General features: G+C 52.2%; 1 protein-coding gene across 3 annotated transcripts in view; it reads right to left on the bottom strand.

Moving 5' to 3' along the window:
• znrf3 (zinc and ring finger 3) overlaps positions 1-15,002 on the bottom strand; it is a 78,029-nt gene that overhangs the window by 18,060 nt on the left and 44,967 nt on the right. For all 3 annotated transcript variants that reach the window (XM_035639022.2, XM_035639020.2, XM_035639019.2), the window contains one exon: positions 12,540-12,662. In XM_035639022.2, the coding sequence (XP_035494915.1) occupies positions 12,540-12,662 (123 nt within the window). The remainder of the gene's footprint in view (positions 1-12,539; positions 12,663-15,002) is intronic.

Here is a 15,002-nt window from a genome sequence, read left to right on the forward strand (position 1 = left end):
TCGAACACTGAGTACGTGCCACACGTTTGGAGGTCGGGGTTCAATACTGTTCTTCGTAACTTTCACACTGTCCGAATTATTCCAACGTTTTTCCCGCGATCCGACTAGTAATCTTGATGAGCGGCCCACTCCCCCACTCACACTCTTCACGCTCCTCCGGCTCCCCTCGCCCAAACTCAAGCCGGCGATCGAGCCGAGCGACGGTTTTCTTGTCCTTCTCAAGACGAGAGATCAGAAAATTCCCTCCGCAACCTCTTGACGGTACAGAAGACAGCGTTCAACTGATTGAACCCACAGTCGGAGTTTTGAACATCTCCCCCATGTCACACTTTACACATCGTCGTCCTCAGGCTCAAGTGACGTGTTACTCCAGCACATTTTCAAGAAAGGCCCCGGAGAGAGAGACACACAGAGTGACTCAGACTTTTGCGCGAGTGCCAGGCCAAATCACCTTCTCTTGGCAAAACGCCGAAACGCTGTGAACCCCCCCCCCCCAAAAAAAAGAAGAAAGAAAGAAAGAGAGAAAACAAACGTTCTGGCAGAAAGCCTTCACCGAGGGAGACAAAGAGATAATTGTTCCCCAGACAATTAAATGCTTGTCGTCATCACGTGGCCGCGAAGGAGGACTTCTGAGGAAACACCGAGACGCCGAACAAAGGCTATTTTCAAAAAGCTTTTCGTTTGATTCCTTTCACGGTGAAAGAAAAAAAAAGAGAAAAATGAAGCATCTTTCTTCTGATGCGATAAGCAGCAAGCGCACACACACACACACACACACACACACACACACACACACACACACACACACACACACACACACACACACACACACACACACACACACACACACACACACACACACACACACACACACACACACACACACACACACACACACGCACACACACACACACACACACACACACACACACACACACACACACACACACGACGAAGACAGATGCAGGCCTCAAGACTAATCAAGGGCCCGTCGAGTCGTCCCTCCTCCAGCCGCCCTGCGGAGGCCGAGGCGCTGGGAGCCCGGAGGAACGGACAGCCGCTAATTAAATTTCCTCCCCTTTTCCTCTCCGTCCCCTCCCATGTTGTTTTCTTACCGGTTGTTCGGGCTCTGGGTCCTTTGTGATTCGCAGGAAAATAAACAAAGCGCCCTCTGGCCCGGGACAAGAATACCACGTTCTTAAGTGCTGCTTCTCCCGGCTGGTGTCTAAACATCAGCGCCGGCTTTGGATCTAAGTGATGTTGTGAAGTCCTGGTCAGAAATGAACCATGGGAAAACTTTGAAGAAACAAATTACTGCTGGGAGTTAATTGGATTATCTGCAGTGAGATGGATTGGAGGTTTTTTCTGTGGATATTGAAACAGATAAAATCCCTAAGTTAAGAAAACACGAATGCATACTTGTCTGATATGAAAATATAAACATAAATAAAATATTTTCTATATAAGATTTCCTTTTTTTTTTCTTCTTCTCTTTTTTGCTCCTGGGCTCTCAGAGGAACACCCCGATATGCAAGAGGGAACTTTGCCTGGCATTTTCAAATTCAGAATTTTCATATTTTTCAGGAGATGAGAGGCGTCAGATGTCGTGGGGGGGGGGGGGGGGGGGGGGGGGGGGGGGGGGGGGGGGGGGGGGGGGGGGGGGGGGGGGGGGCGGTAACGTGGGGAACGAGTCAGGACAAGCGCTGGATGTGTCCTCGTCTGCTGCAAATCTCCTGACACATGAAAGATCAAATCTGAACTTTTTTTCTTTTCCTTTCGTTCTTCAACTTTTGTCTCGCTGACTGTCGAGAAGTAGAGGAGAATGCATTTTGAATCCTCCGCTATGCTTCATTTTTTAAATTTTACCAGAAGGTTCCATTTTTTTTTCTCCTAACCATCATTTCACGGTCGTGCACCATCCATAATGTCTAACGTCTGAACAGTGAAGAGCAGATGTTGGGAGAAAACGCTACTTTTTAAATCCAGCTTTGGTCTTTCGTCCGCTTCGTCACAGGATGCATTCAGGTAACACTCCGGAGTGTGGGTCACGGGTGTTTTTTGGCAGCGGTCAGAGCCCGACGCACAATGACTGCGGTTATACATCATATGAAATGGAGAATTGTTTCGAACAAATATGCTTCAGGCTGCAGTTATGCAGGTATGCGCGAGTGAAATGTTACACAAGCTGCGCCGACAGATTTATTGATGAAAGTGGCAATACGCACTTTTTTTATTGTTGCTTCAGACGTGTGATTATGAAACCGATGCTGATTGCACAATAAAATGGCTAGAGAATAAATTGATTGGCTCCTTACGAGCAACTACATCTCTTTCAACAATTCTGTCTGCCGCCAGGCACGGAATATGTTAGTAAACAATAATGGCGGGCGGTCGATGATTGGACGAAGAGTGGAAACTCTACCCGGCAACAGTGAGACAGTTAAAGGGGCGGTAAGCCACTTTTGGAGAAATCTCGTCTCTCTCACGCTTTGTCGTTGTTGTGATTTTACTGCTCCGGCCGGGCCGCGACCCCGCGACCCCCGGGACGGGAGTCCGACGCACGAACCACAAGGCCCAAACCGCAGTGCTGCGCGGTGCGGTCCGCACCATGTTTTTTTTTGTTTTTGATTTACAGAACCTGGGCTGCGCCGTAAACCTGGATTTATTTATCTTTTTAACGCGCACACACAAAAGCGACAGCTGACGGACGGTGAGGAAATATTTGCAGATTTTTTTTACAAAGCGTGTATTGCTTTAGAATCGCTTACTGCCCCTTTAATCGGGCTCAAACTTTCTTTTTTTCTTTTTTTTGAAAAGTTGCCTCTTTCCACCACATGAACGCTCTCATTTTTTTCAGGCCTAAACAAAGTAAATCCCGGCCCTTCCACTACCTGCCACGCGACACACACTCGTGGAACCGGAGGACTGAAGCGAATCTCGTAGCTCCAGACGTGCAGCCGAGGATTAACTGACATTTCGTGAAACTCGACAACGCGGCAGCGTTAGTGGCTCCCCCTTCACCCGGGCGAGCGTGTGTGCTGTAATCCAAATGTAGCCGAGGCATCTTTGCTGAGCGGCCACTTCTCGCTCCCTCCTTCCCCCCTCGATTTCGCCTGCAGTCATTCGGCTCTTTTCTCTAATCTCTCTCTGCCTTCAAGCTGCTTCAGCAGACCGTGTCGCTGCTTGCATGAAAGAGAAGTTGCTGTTGTTGCCTCTCTCTCTTGTAATACTCTATCCTGCTGCTGGGAGGGGGTGTGGGGGGGTTGCTGCTGCTGCTGCTGCCTGTCTTTTTTTTCCCTTGGCAAACAAGGCAGCGCAGGTCAGGACTCAGTCCTATAACCCCCCCCCCCCCCCCCCTCCATAACGCCTCCTTTCTTACCGGACCTCCTGTCTCCCGCTGTGCAGTCGTCCTTGCGGCGGACCGGCACAGGAGACCGATTTAACCTTTGGGTGTTTACTGGGTTTTTTTTGTTTTTTCTTCCAGCAGATGTACACGGCGAAAGAAAAGTGTTGGGGGAGGGAGAAAAAAAAAAAAACAAGAAGCCGGGGAATGAATGGCTCCGTCCATTTCTTTCGGACTCGCCGTCAGTCCTTTGCTGACATCCGCTGAGGTCAAGGCGTTTGGAGAGACAGAACGCAGTGAGGGACTGAGAGCGCAGCAGAAGCACAGGTCCATGAAAAGACAGGGATTCAAAAAAAAAAAAGGTACTGATTTATCATTGCACACCTCTAATATTGTAGGATCCACGATGGACACAGCGGTTAGAATCGACGCAGCAGAAATGGCGATATCGTCTTTTTTTTTTCTCATCCCGCACACCTGCCGACTCCGTTACCCACAATGCAGTTTGGTCATAGTTGGGGGCGCGCGGCACTCGAGCCGAGGCTGCCGAGGTTCTGGGGAGCTCACCTCCGTATTTTTTTCTTCCCTTTCTCATTTTTAAAAACCCCCTAATCGATGGCGACATTGACCAGACTTCGCACGTCAGACTCCCTCTGCAGCCACGAGCGGGAGTTCCCCTTCGAGTAATGTAGGACACAAAGCCTGAGGAGTCAAAAGAGGGTCGACGGGAAAACAGGGAATCAAACAAACCGCACTGTGTTTTTCTTCTTCCTCAAATCCTCTTTTCTTTCTGATGGTTTGAACCGTCTGAATGGTCTGTACACGTCCATCTCTTCATCCAACACAACACACACCTTGTTCTTTTTTATCTTTTGTCGTGTCCCGATGGAGACGACAACACAGCAGGAAGTGTGCGGGCCTGAAAACAGGTTTTCGAGCAGAACGTGGCAACAAGATGGCGCAACGTTTGTCTCCTCAAAGTCGACAAGTCGTCCATGTGCAGTATCTTCGGCCGTCGGATTGGTCCATAAGTATACGCCCACTGCCACGTCATATACCCCACGGTGACAACATGAAATCCTTCAATATGGTTTTAAAGCACTTAGATCCATCACAGATGGAAACACTCCCCATACACATCTGAGAACATCTAAAGGAATCAACAACTATCATTTTAAAGGGGGCATTTAACCACGACTAACTACCGTCCAGAAGTATCATGGAAATTCTATTGTTGTGCTGGTCCCCAAAAACAATAGTCATGTTCGGTGTATTCCCCCTCCTCACCCTTCCCGCCCGCCACCACGTTCCTCTTTCTCTTCTTCCATTACCTCACTGTCCCACAGCATGGGCAGCTCCAGTGTCACGCGCACACACACACACACACACACACACACACACACACACACACACGCGCGCAAACACACACACGCACACACACACACACACACACACACACACACACACACACACACGCGGCCCACTTCTTCTCCATCCCCTTGTGCCGGGGCCTAACCCTGGCGGGGCATAAAAGAAAGTTTGGACCCCAGGAGCAGGATGCCATTTTCACCCCCACTAGCCCTCCCGCGGAGGAATCATCCGTGGCCGCGAGAGGCATCAGATTAGCCGCGCGGGGACCAGGGGGCTTCAGTTTCCAGCTTCCGTGCCAAGCCGTGGGCCCCGGGCCTTAAAGACAACACAGCCCGCGACATTCGCGGCGGGGCGCGGGACATGAGGATTCCTCACTCACACGGGGCACATCCCCCCCCCCCCCCCCCCCCCCCCCCCCCCCCCCCCCCCCCCCCCCCCCCCCCCCCCCTTACAAAGCAACTGGGCTTAGGCGGAGATGAAGGGAGAAAAGACGCGGGGCTTTGGGTGACGTGGGTGGATGTCTGGCCCTCTATCTTTTTCGGAGATTTACTTTTTCCACCGCTCATCTTTTGATCCCGGCGCCGCTCCCCGTCCTTCTCTGGAAGCATGTTTGACAGACGGCGGCTGGTGTCTGACTGTCAAACAACAACTGCGATTAGAGACAAAAATCGATGTAAGGGGGTGGATGGGGTTGGGGGGGGGGGGAGGGGGATAAAAAGATACAACTCAGTGGTGCCTACTTTCTTGTCGTTCCTCTCATTCCCTCTGTTTTCTCCCCTCTCCCTCCGTCTCTCCCTCCCTCGTCTTCAGTCCCCGGGGGCTCCTTTCTTCTCTCCCTAAATAGGGGCCCGAGCTGTGAAGTCTAATAATGGTCATTTGGCCTCCAATTGAAAGCCGGGTAATTCGGCCCAAGGACGGCTCACTTTGAGCCACATGACACAAGGAGCTTCCCAGTGACCATGGAAACCGGCGCAGTCGGATCCCAGGCGCCTCCCAGCGCCGTGAAACGTGGTGAAGCGGTGATTTAAGAGAGGGACTTTTTTTTTTTTCTTTGCAGGGGGGTTGGGGAGGGGGGTCGGAGGAGCAGGAAGGTGGGTGAGGGTTCCAGCACGGCGTTAAAGACCGGGCGGGGGGCGGGGGGGGGGATAAGAGAGGGAGACAGTGGAAACCTCTGCCGACACCCCGCCAGGAAGAGCGGCCAAGATAATATCAGCAAGTTGAGGCGTACACAAACATGAAAGGAGAGCCCAAAAGGCAGCCCCCCCCCCCATCCCCCCCCCTCCTCGAGTGCCGCGCACTTCACAAGCTTTTCTCTCCACTTTTTTTTTCTTCTCTCCTCCTCCTCCTCGTTTCTTTTTCAGTTTCTCTCTCTGTCCGTCCCTCCACGCTGAGGTGTGTTTGAAAGTGTTTGTGTGTGTGTGTGTGTGTGTGTGTGTGTGTGTGTGTTTGAAAGTGTTTGTGTGTGTGTGTGTGTGTGTGTGTGTGTGTTTGAAAGTGTTTGTGTGTGTGTGTGTGTGTGTGTGTGTGTTTGAAAGTGTTTGTGTGTGAGTGTGTGTGTGTGTGTGTGTGTGTGTGGGGGGGTGATGAGGCGCGTGCAATTTTTTACCCCGTCAAACCGCAAAGGGCTAAACTGTAGCTGGACAAGCTCATTGTCTCAGTCCTGTACCTATTTCTATTTTTTTTTTTTTTGATTCCCAAACGCGGCACCGCGAGGACGCCACTGTGACAGCAATTCTGCATCAATGAGTGTGCCGTGATCGTGGATGCTGCTCAAGAAACCATGTGAAATTGCAGCCGGAACTGGGAAAGTTTGGGAGAATTACTTCATTCTCCAAGCCCTTTGACATTTACGTTTTCTAGAAACCTTACATTTGATCAAATGCGCACATCCCCCAGAGCAGAGCAACGTTTTTATGAAGCTGCCACAAACACTTGCCTCCATTATGCTGCTGCTGCGGCCGCCTTGATTTACACAACCAGTGTGAAAGGATGCAAGAAGGCCCATCTTTCCTTTTTTTTTAGAATTAAGCGTTGGGGAAAATCGCCTTATCAATATTCGGCATCTTCATGTCTCCGCTATGAAAAGATTTCCTTTAAAAACAACACAAAGCTTCACCTGTATCGAACAAAAGCCGCTGTAGTGAATCAATCGCTATTGTGGCCTTCGCACCGCAATTTAGCAAAACAGTGTTCGAGACCGCGGCGTGTAAAAGTGCCGCAATTTTCTTCTTTCCCTCTTTTGTCGAGGCTCGTGCTTCACTAAGGTCTTTGCAGAAAGAGAAAGAGAAGAGAGCGGCACATTGAGTCATTCAGCTGTCTGCATCTGCCAGCCTTGTACTTCGTCCTGCATCAGGCCGACGAGCTCGCGCGCGCGCACACACACACACACACACACACACACACACACACACACACACACACACACACACACACACACACACACACACACACACACACACACACACACACACACACACACACACACACACACACACACACACACACACACACACAGATCAGACGGCGTTTTGACGGGCCAAAAAGGGGGGGGGGGGGCTGCGTCAGAAGTGTTCTGAAAAAAAACCCCGCGGCAGCCAGTTGAGTCCGGCGCAGTGATTCTTCTTTACAACAAGCCGCGCCACATGACACCTCACTGGCACTGCCGTGGCCCCGGGACGAACTCTAGCACGCACCTGAGTGTGTAGGACAGCGAAAGCTGGCCAAGGGCCCTCGGAGCCAGTCGTCCGCAGAATCACACTCCTCTGTCTGTTGCCGTGTCTTTCTTTCGTTCTTTCTTTTTTTTAAAGCGGCTCTTCTTCAGACGCGCACACACACCGTCCTGTAGGGCTTTGCGTACTTTATGCATCCCCTTCATTCCACACACACACACACACACACACACACACACACACACACACACACACACACACACACACACACACACACACACACACACACACACACACACACACACACACACACACACACACACACACACACACACACACACACACACACACACACACACACACACACACACACACACACACACACACACACTCTTTGCAGCTCTGGCTGACATGCCAGACACGGTTGGAGTCCAAAAGCCACTTAGCACTAAGACGCAGCAGCTGTTTGCCCGGGCCTGCCGACCCACGGTGCCAACTTGAAGAAAAAAAGGACACAAGAGACGCGCACACACACACACACACACACACACACACACACACACACACACACACACACACACACACACACACACACACACACACACACACACACACACACACACACACACACACACACACACACACACACACACACACACACACACACACACACACTCCTCTGCCCACTCACATTGTTCAACGGCAACTGTGGTTTTTTGGGCTTGTGTTTTGTATGTGTGTGAGAAGACTGGAGCTTCCCACACAGGATACACTTGTTGTGGCTACGTGTGTGTGTGTGTGTGTGTGTGTGTGGGTGTGCGTGCGCGCCCCTGGCAAAAACTTGAAAGTGGCAAGCTTTTATTCCTGGAAGGATATGTCAATAAAGGAGCTTGAGAGTTTTCTCGTTCGCTCTAGTTGTTTTACGGGGGGGGGGGGGGGGGGGGGGGGGGCCCTCGCAGCGGCGGCGCAGTTACGCTCCGCTGCGATGAAATGTTGTCTTTGGCCGGCGTCTAAGGTGGAACTGATCGCAGTTCAGAGACGGAGCTGGTCAAGGGCAGCGCCAGGCCACACACAACAAGCGCATACCGGGGAGTTTTACATGCGATGCCCGCCAAGAGGCTCGCTCGGACACGGGCTGCAGCGCCGTGTGGGAGGACGGGTCGCATACTTCTCAAATCCCAGCCGCCGACTTACCGAACCAGACACATTAGCCTTCGTCAACTCTTAGAAAAAAGCCAAGCCCCCCCCCCCCCCCCCCCCCCCAATCTCTTTCCCTTCCATCTAACTCCCCCCCTCCTCCTCCTGCTCTCCGCCCCCCACCCCTCTCGCTGTTCCTCTCGGTTTAGGGGCTGATGTCATGAGAGCGCGGGCAGGATGAAAAGGGGGGGGGGAGAAAAAGCCGGCGAGCTTAGGCCCCGTGTGGCCACTGGGCCGACACTGCGGCACTTGAAAGGAGAGATGTCTCACTGGCCCGGCGACAAACTACCACCTACCGGCCCGAGAGCCGGTGGCGTGATTTCATGTTCCAGAGGCGCTGCCAAAAAACGCAGCGTATGGACGTGGAAGACGACGGGGTGGAGATGAAAGCGGGGGGGGGGGGGGGTCGCTTCTGGGAAAGTCGAGCGGCCGAGAACACGGCGCGTTATTGGACTGCAATAAATAGTTCCGACTTGAGAGCGGATGTGTGCAGAGGTGTGAGCATGATTTACAACACTTTACAAACGCCGCGCAGAAAGCGGATACTCGATAAGCTGTAACTGAAGAGAGGCAGCTGTGTTCCGCTAACACCGGGGCACCTTGCGGTGTCATCCTGACGCGACGCGCAGAAGTCAGACGGGGCGAAACCACTTCAAAGACAGTCGGCCACAAGTACAGCGGCAGCTGATTTACTCTTGGGTTTCCTGCCCTCGCCGGGCCGAGCGACGGCCGCGGCACACAAAGGTCGGAGGTGTAACAGTCCCGCACAGGCTCGCACAGGAACCCAGACAGGAAGTGCGGGGAAAAACTGTGTACATATACATGACAGGTCAGCGCTTTGTTGAGGACTGCACGTGGACTTCAGAGGGCCCGGCGCAGACCGACCCCCCTTTTCCCCTCCTCTTCCTCTACTGCTCGTATTTGCCGCCGTCAGAGCATCTCTCTGCGACGGTGTGAGCGGCCTGATCCGCTGAATGAGGAAAATCACACTGGTGACAGGAGTAGTAGATGTATGGACAGTTTCCTGTGGAGCAGGGGGTCAAACCAAGAGGCTGCGTCAAGTGAGGGCATTTTCAGAACGACAAACATCAAAACCGAGAGGCTCAGCTGAGCCATAGAATGATCAAATATAGCCGGTAGCGTGTCGACCGGCTCCCGAGCACAGCTGGGGGGCCTCGTGTTCCCAGCCACTTTATATTTAGGCATGAATTAGAGTAAACAGCACCCCCCCCCCCCCCGCCCAATTCTGTTTTCTGCGTCCTCTGGGATCCTGTAATTGAATGGAATCTAAATTGACCAGACAAGGCCCCAACACTGTTGGTGGCAAAGTGGCAGCAAAGTGGAGTGGGCTCTTGGGTTCAGTCAGGGGCCAGTCGGGTAAGGGCGGGCGGCGGGGCTGCCAAACATTAGGCCAGACCAGGCGGGGTGAGTGTGTAGAAGTGGGCATCGCATCCATCGGCTGGCCGGGCAGTGTAAGCAGACTGGCAGGGGGTAAACACTGCACTGTCTGGCCTGGCGAAAGCGGCAGTGCCAACACAAAGCACCCAGCTGTGTTCGGGCCCCGGGCAAGGGTCTGTCAAGATGCAACAATGGGCTTCCCCCTCCTCTAATTATAGTCCTGGCTGGATAAACACAGAGGAGGCCGAGGGGCGTAGAGGTTAGGGAGGCTGGCTGGAGGCCAAGGGGTCAAAGGCCAAGGTTCCTGCCATCCCCACTACGGTGTCCCCTTAGGGAAACACCAAAAGCACAAAGTATGTAAAAAATGGCCAGCTCATTAGCGCTCTGCTTTGACTGGTTCCACTGAGTGGAAGGTGTGGGTTTCTGGTACTCACGGCGGTGCCCCAACAGGTCCATGGGGTCATGCCCGTACGCTCAGCTTGAACGAGAGCGCGGCCGAAACATCGGTTTTAGCCATAAATATTGGCCGGTGTTGAGCCTTTCACAGACATATTCGGCATCTGTATTCAAGTTTGCCGATATGCGCCGATGTGAAAGCTTTTATTTCACAGAGTAAACAATGCAGAAGAGGTGTTCGTCCACGTTTATGCATTTAAAATAATCCGTCAGTGATCTGGGTGTGTTGCATTAGTAGCGACTGGCCTTTACCCTCAGGCAGACTTGAAGTTCAGGCCAAAGAGGCCTGGTGACCTCATCATCAAACTCGGGAGTCCCTTTCGCTCCAACAGATGTTACCTCCAGTACCATCACGTGCTTTCAGACAGGAACTAGAGTTGGAGTCTGCCTTTTGGCGTTTTACGAACCGGGCAGGAGATTGTCCGAGCTTGCAGGAGGCAGGACGTGGCGGTAACCCCGCTGCGGCGCAGTGTTTTGGTGAAGGTCAGCGACCCGCCCACTCGCTCGCTGCAAACTTTGGACCTTTTTCTGGAAATTTGACTAGGTATACCTGACCCTAAATACAGCCCCTCACAAGCTGCAACCATGTCCGCCCGACTTGTCGTACAGACGTGAACTATTCCCAGGACAACTGAGTAGTGGCAAGTGGTAAACAACGACTTTAACCAGTTATAGTTTCCTCCGTTTCCCCCGTGGGACCTGTTAACCGCTCCTCAAACGCGGATGCGTCACCCCAGCGAAGACCATTTACGAAAGAAGCGAAGCCACCCGGGACCATTGATATATTCTTAGCTACGGTCGAGGAGAAAAAGGTTTTGAGTGCAGAACATTAGGCCAGATTTCAGGTCCCGGCGTAAGTATGCATTATCTCGGCGGCAGCAGCCATCGGGGAGAAAGTGCACCATTAGCATGTCTATGCGGTACAAGGGCTCCTTAAATTATGAATGGCTGCTCTCTTTCTGTCACCAGGCATGCACAGGATAAATGAGACTATAGCCCCCCCCCCCCCCCCCTCTCCCACATCCTCCGGGGAATGTTGGTACATTCCATTAAGAGGAACACTTAATTAAAGCATGATAAAATACCACTCGGAGACTCCAGAGGGGTCTGGGCACAGATGGAGGGAGGGAGGGAGGATGGAGACGAGGGGGCGGCGAGGGCCGAGAGAGGGATTCGGCTCAGCCTTGTTCTCCTGGCGTTGGGAAGTGAAGTCGCGCAAGTAAAAACGAATCATCTCTTCCGGGAATTGTCTCCGCGACCGCGGTAGATCAAAGATCATTTCTTAAAAGGGGTTTGATTAAGAAAAAGGGAAATACAATTCCTTTACGTAGAGTTTGGCGAAGAGGGGGAACTGTTTGTACACACACACAACGCAGCACGGCGCTGTCTGCACAGTGCGGAGCCAGAAGCGATCACGCACCAACATCCAGCGCACCGGACGGCGTCGATGTCCCTGTTGATCTGTGGCCCTTTTGATTTTTTTATAAGATCGGGTTTACTGGCAAACAGAAATCCAATTGTTATTCTTTCCATGTATTCGTGAACGTTGCCTCTATAGCAGGTGTTTCGTCTTTTTAAAACTGAAACGATCTCCATCCACACCAGCGTTTTAACTCCATATTAGTATTTATACCAGTCCATATAAACACACCTGAAAATGTATATTACATGACCATTCTCATACGCTGAGTATGTGCGTACTGCGGTAAACAGGAAGATGATGCTCTGCTCTGCAATTGGTTACTTAGTTACGGAAAATACTACGGACGAGAAACAACAAAAGTACGATCAGGGACTTCTTTCTTTTTTTTGACCGACAAGAGGTGGAACTGGTACGGACAGGAAGTATTTACAACGCGTCGCCTTCACCGCCTTAAGATGGACTTACAGTTGCCCCCGCTCACACACGTCAGGCTGCACATATGAGTAAAACATTTTTTCAGCCCAATTGCAAAGTTAAATCTGTACAACGCTGCAGTGTGTTGGTTTTCCAAAGATTAACTCGTGAACAGTTGCGCTGACCTGTGCAAGTAAGATGAAGTCATTGATCAACTTGGCACTCAACGGCCAGCGGAAAGAGCAAAACAACCCCCCTCGGTCTTTACCTTTCCCAGGACGGTGAGACAGCTGGGGTCCAGCTCGGGTTGCTCCAGCTTCACCACTCCGACCCAGCCGTACTCGTACAGGTCCTCCTCATCGTTGTTATTACATAGTCCCAAAGGATGCATCTGGAAAGGAGACAGAAGCGACACAGTCAGTATTAATATCACAAAGGTGCGGAGTCACCATCAATCTTAAAGGGGCACTGCGGGGAAACCATGTCATGTACTTTTTTCAGTATTTGCTCCAGGCGTGACCGACCTGCAAACGGACTACGGCGATTTATCATCCACGTGTGCCCCACTTTGTAAAATGAAATGTACGGAGAGCTAACGAGCGCTCCATGTCTCCGGGGAATTTGCTCTGTGCAGCGCAATCACGCTGGATCTGAACGTGCAGCGCAGCGTCCCACCTGACTTCTCAGAGAACCTGGCCGAATAAGCAAAAGTGGAACTTGCGCCGACGTGGTCGATTTTGACCGAACTCATTCTTGGGGAAAAGTGCATTAAGTCTACTTCCATGCTCATGTCTGAGAATGATTCATGTGCATACGTGCATGACGACCGGAAGCTTTTCACCGCCACCGCAGTTCATGTTCAGGTCTCACAAGAGTTGCACACACTGCTCTGATTAAGGTCCATCAGAATATCTTAAGGGCTACACGGTGGCGTGGTGGTTAGCACTTTCGCCTCACAGCAAGAAGGTTCTGGGCTCGAATCCCCGTTCAAACCGGCCTTTCCCAAAGCAAAAAAATCTAATAAATGAAAGCAAAAAAAGGTAAAAGGAAAACTGCAGCTTTTGGCCGTTCCCTGAAATAATGCACTGCTCAAATTAAACTGTAAAGATCTGAAAGATCCTGGATCCAGGCCCCCACCCTGCCAACAGTGCAAAGACAAGCTCCTGCATTAGAACTGGGCCGGACTGACCTGCGGGCCACTTATCCTATTAACCCAGTGACCACAACACCCCAATCAGCCAGAACTGTGACGCCGAGGCCCTCGGCCACTCTGGCCCCCCGGGGGCCACCGATGATGACCCCAGATACCTTTTCTCCCTCTGGTGACCTTTGAACCCCCCCCCCCCCCCCACTTCATCACGCAGGGAGCAGGTTGGAGGTGCGGCGGGGCCAATTCAGAAGAGATATTCAGAAGGCGCCTAACTCACTTCAGTGCCGCGGGGTCAAGCCCCTCCCTCCCCCGACCTGGAGGCTTTTTCTGGGGAGGACTCGGCTCAAGAGTAAAGGGGGTCAAATGCAAATCGGGTGTGGAGGAATCATAAGGAAAAGGCAGTGAGGACAACGTGTGCCGTGCTGCAACCAAATCTGAGGCCGAGACGAGCGGAAGGCCCAAACGGTGGCGGCGGAATTGGAGAGTGCGCGAGTCTTAAAGGAATCTAAGACGGAACAACATACTAATAGACTTATACGATCGGCACGCATCTGAATGGCACCTTTAAAGAAAAGGAGGCTCATCCTTGAACCCCTCACTCCCTCGCAGGCCCTCCAGACGTGAGCGTGATGACGCCGTGAGGAGTTTCTGCTGCGATTTTCAATCACAACTCAATGAAAATGAACCAACGGAGCAAGGCTACGCCGTCGCAAAACACCTCTTCACAAAGAAAAAACCTTGGGACGCGATTTTCCTTCGCTTGCAAACACACACACACACACACATGAGCCGAGCCGCCGCGCTCTGGATGACTGTCAGGAAGATGGATTTCAACCCCGGGCTGACAGGAGCGGGGAGGCAGCGCAGGTATACATTACACACACAGTTGGTATGATAATTTCAGAGCGCACTCGCCCTCTCGGCCTTTGGAGGACACCAAAATTGCAGGGGGGGGAAGGCGAAGATAAAAGAGCGTAAAAAACCTAGTTGGGTTTCCATTCAGGCTGCGTTGACCCGACCCATTGACTGCGACGGACTGCATCCCAACGCATCCCAGTCAGCTAAGGTAACGTCATGAGCGGCTGGGCGGCGGGCGGAGAGAGTCGGTGTGGGAGGATCTGGAGAGAGTCTGAATCTGCCCCCACGTCCGGGTCTAAATGAGGAGCAGGAAGTGGAGCACCACCGTTCGCCCTGTGATTGTGACCTCTCTCTCTCTCTCTCTCTCTCTCTCTCTCTCTCTCTCTCTCTCTCTCTCTCTCTCTCTCTCTCTCTCTCTCTCTCTCTCTCTCTCTCTCTCTCTCTCTCTCTCTCTCTCTCTCTCGTCCAACAGCTCGGAGAGGGGCGAGCGGGGAGCCCCGCCTGCCGCCCGGCTCCTGAACACTGGGCCATTGTGCGGGGGCTCCTGCCCTCCAACTGGGGCACTGTTGTTGTTGTGGACCATGTTGTTAGTTTAGAGGCGGGCAATCGCACCATTATCTCCACCGCAGGCATTTTCTTTCTCTTTTTCTTTTTCTCGGGCTCTCTCCCTCTTTCTTGTTGTTGTCAGATGTTGACGTAGGCGTCGACGGATGTGAGGAGTGG

This window comes from Scophthalmus maximus, chromosome 19 (genome assembly GCF_022379125.1).
Source record: "Scophthalmus maximus strain ysfricsl-2021 chromosome 19, ASM2237912v1, whole genome shotgun sequence".
Lineage (NCBI taxonomy): Eukaryota > Metazoa > Chordata > Actinopteri > Pleuronectiformes > Scophthalmidae > Scophthalmus > Scophthalmus maximus.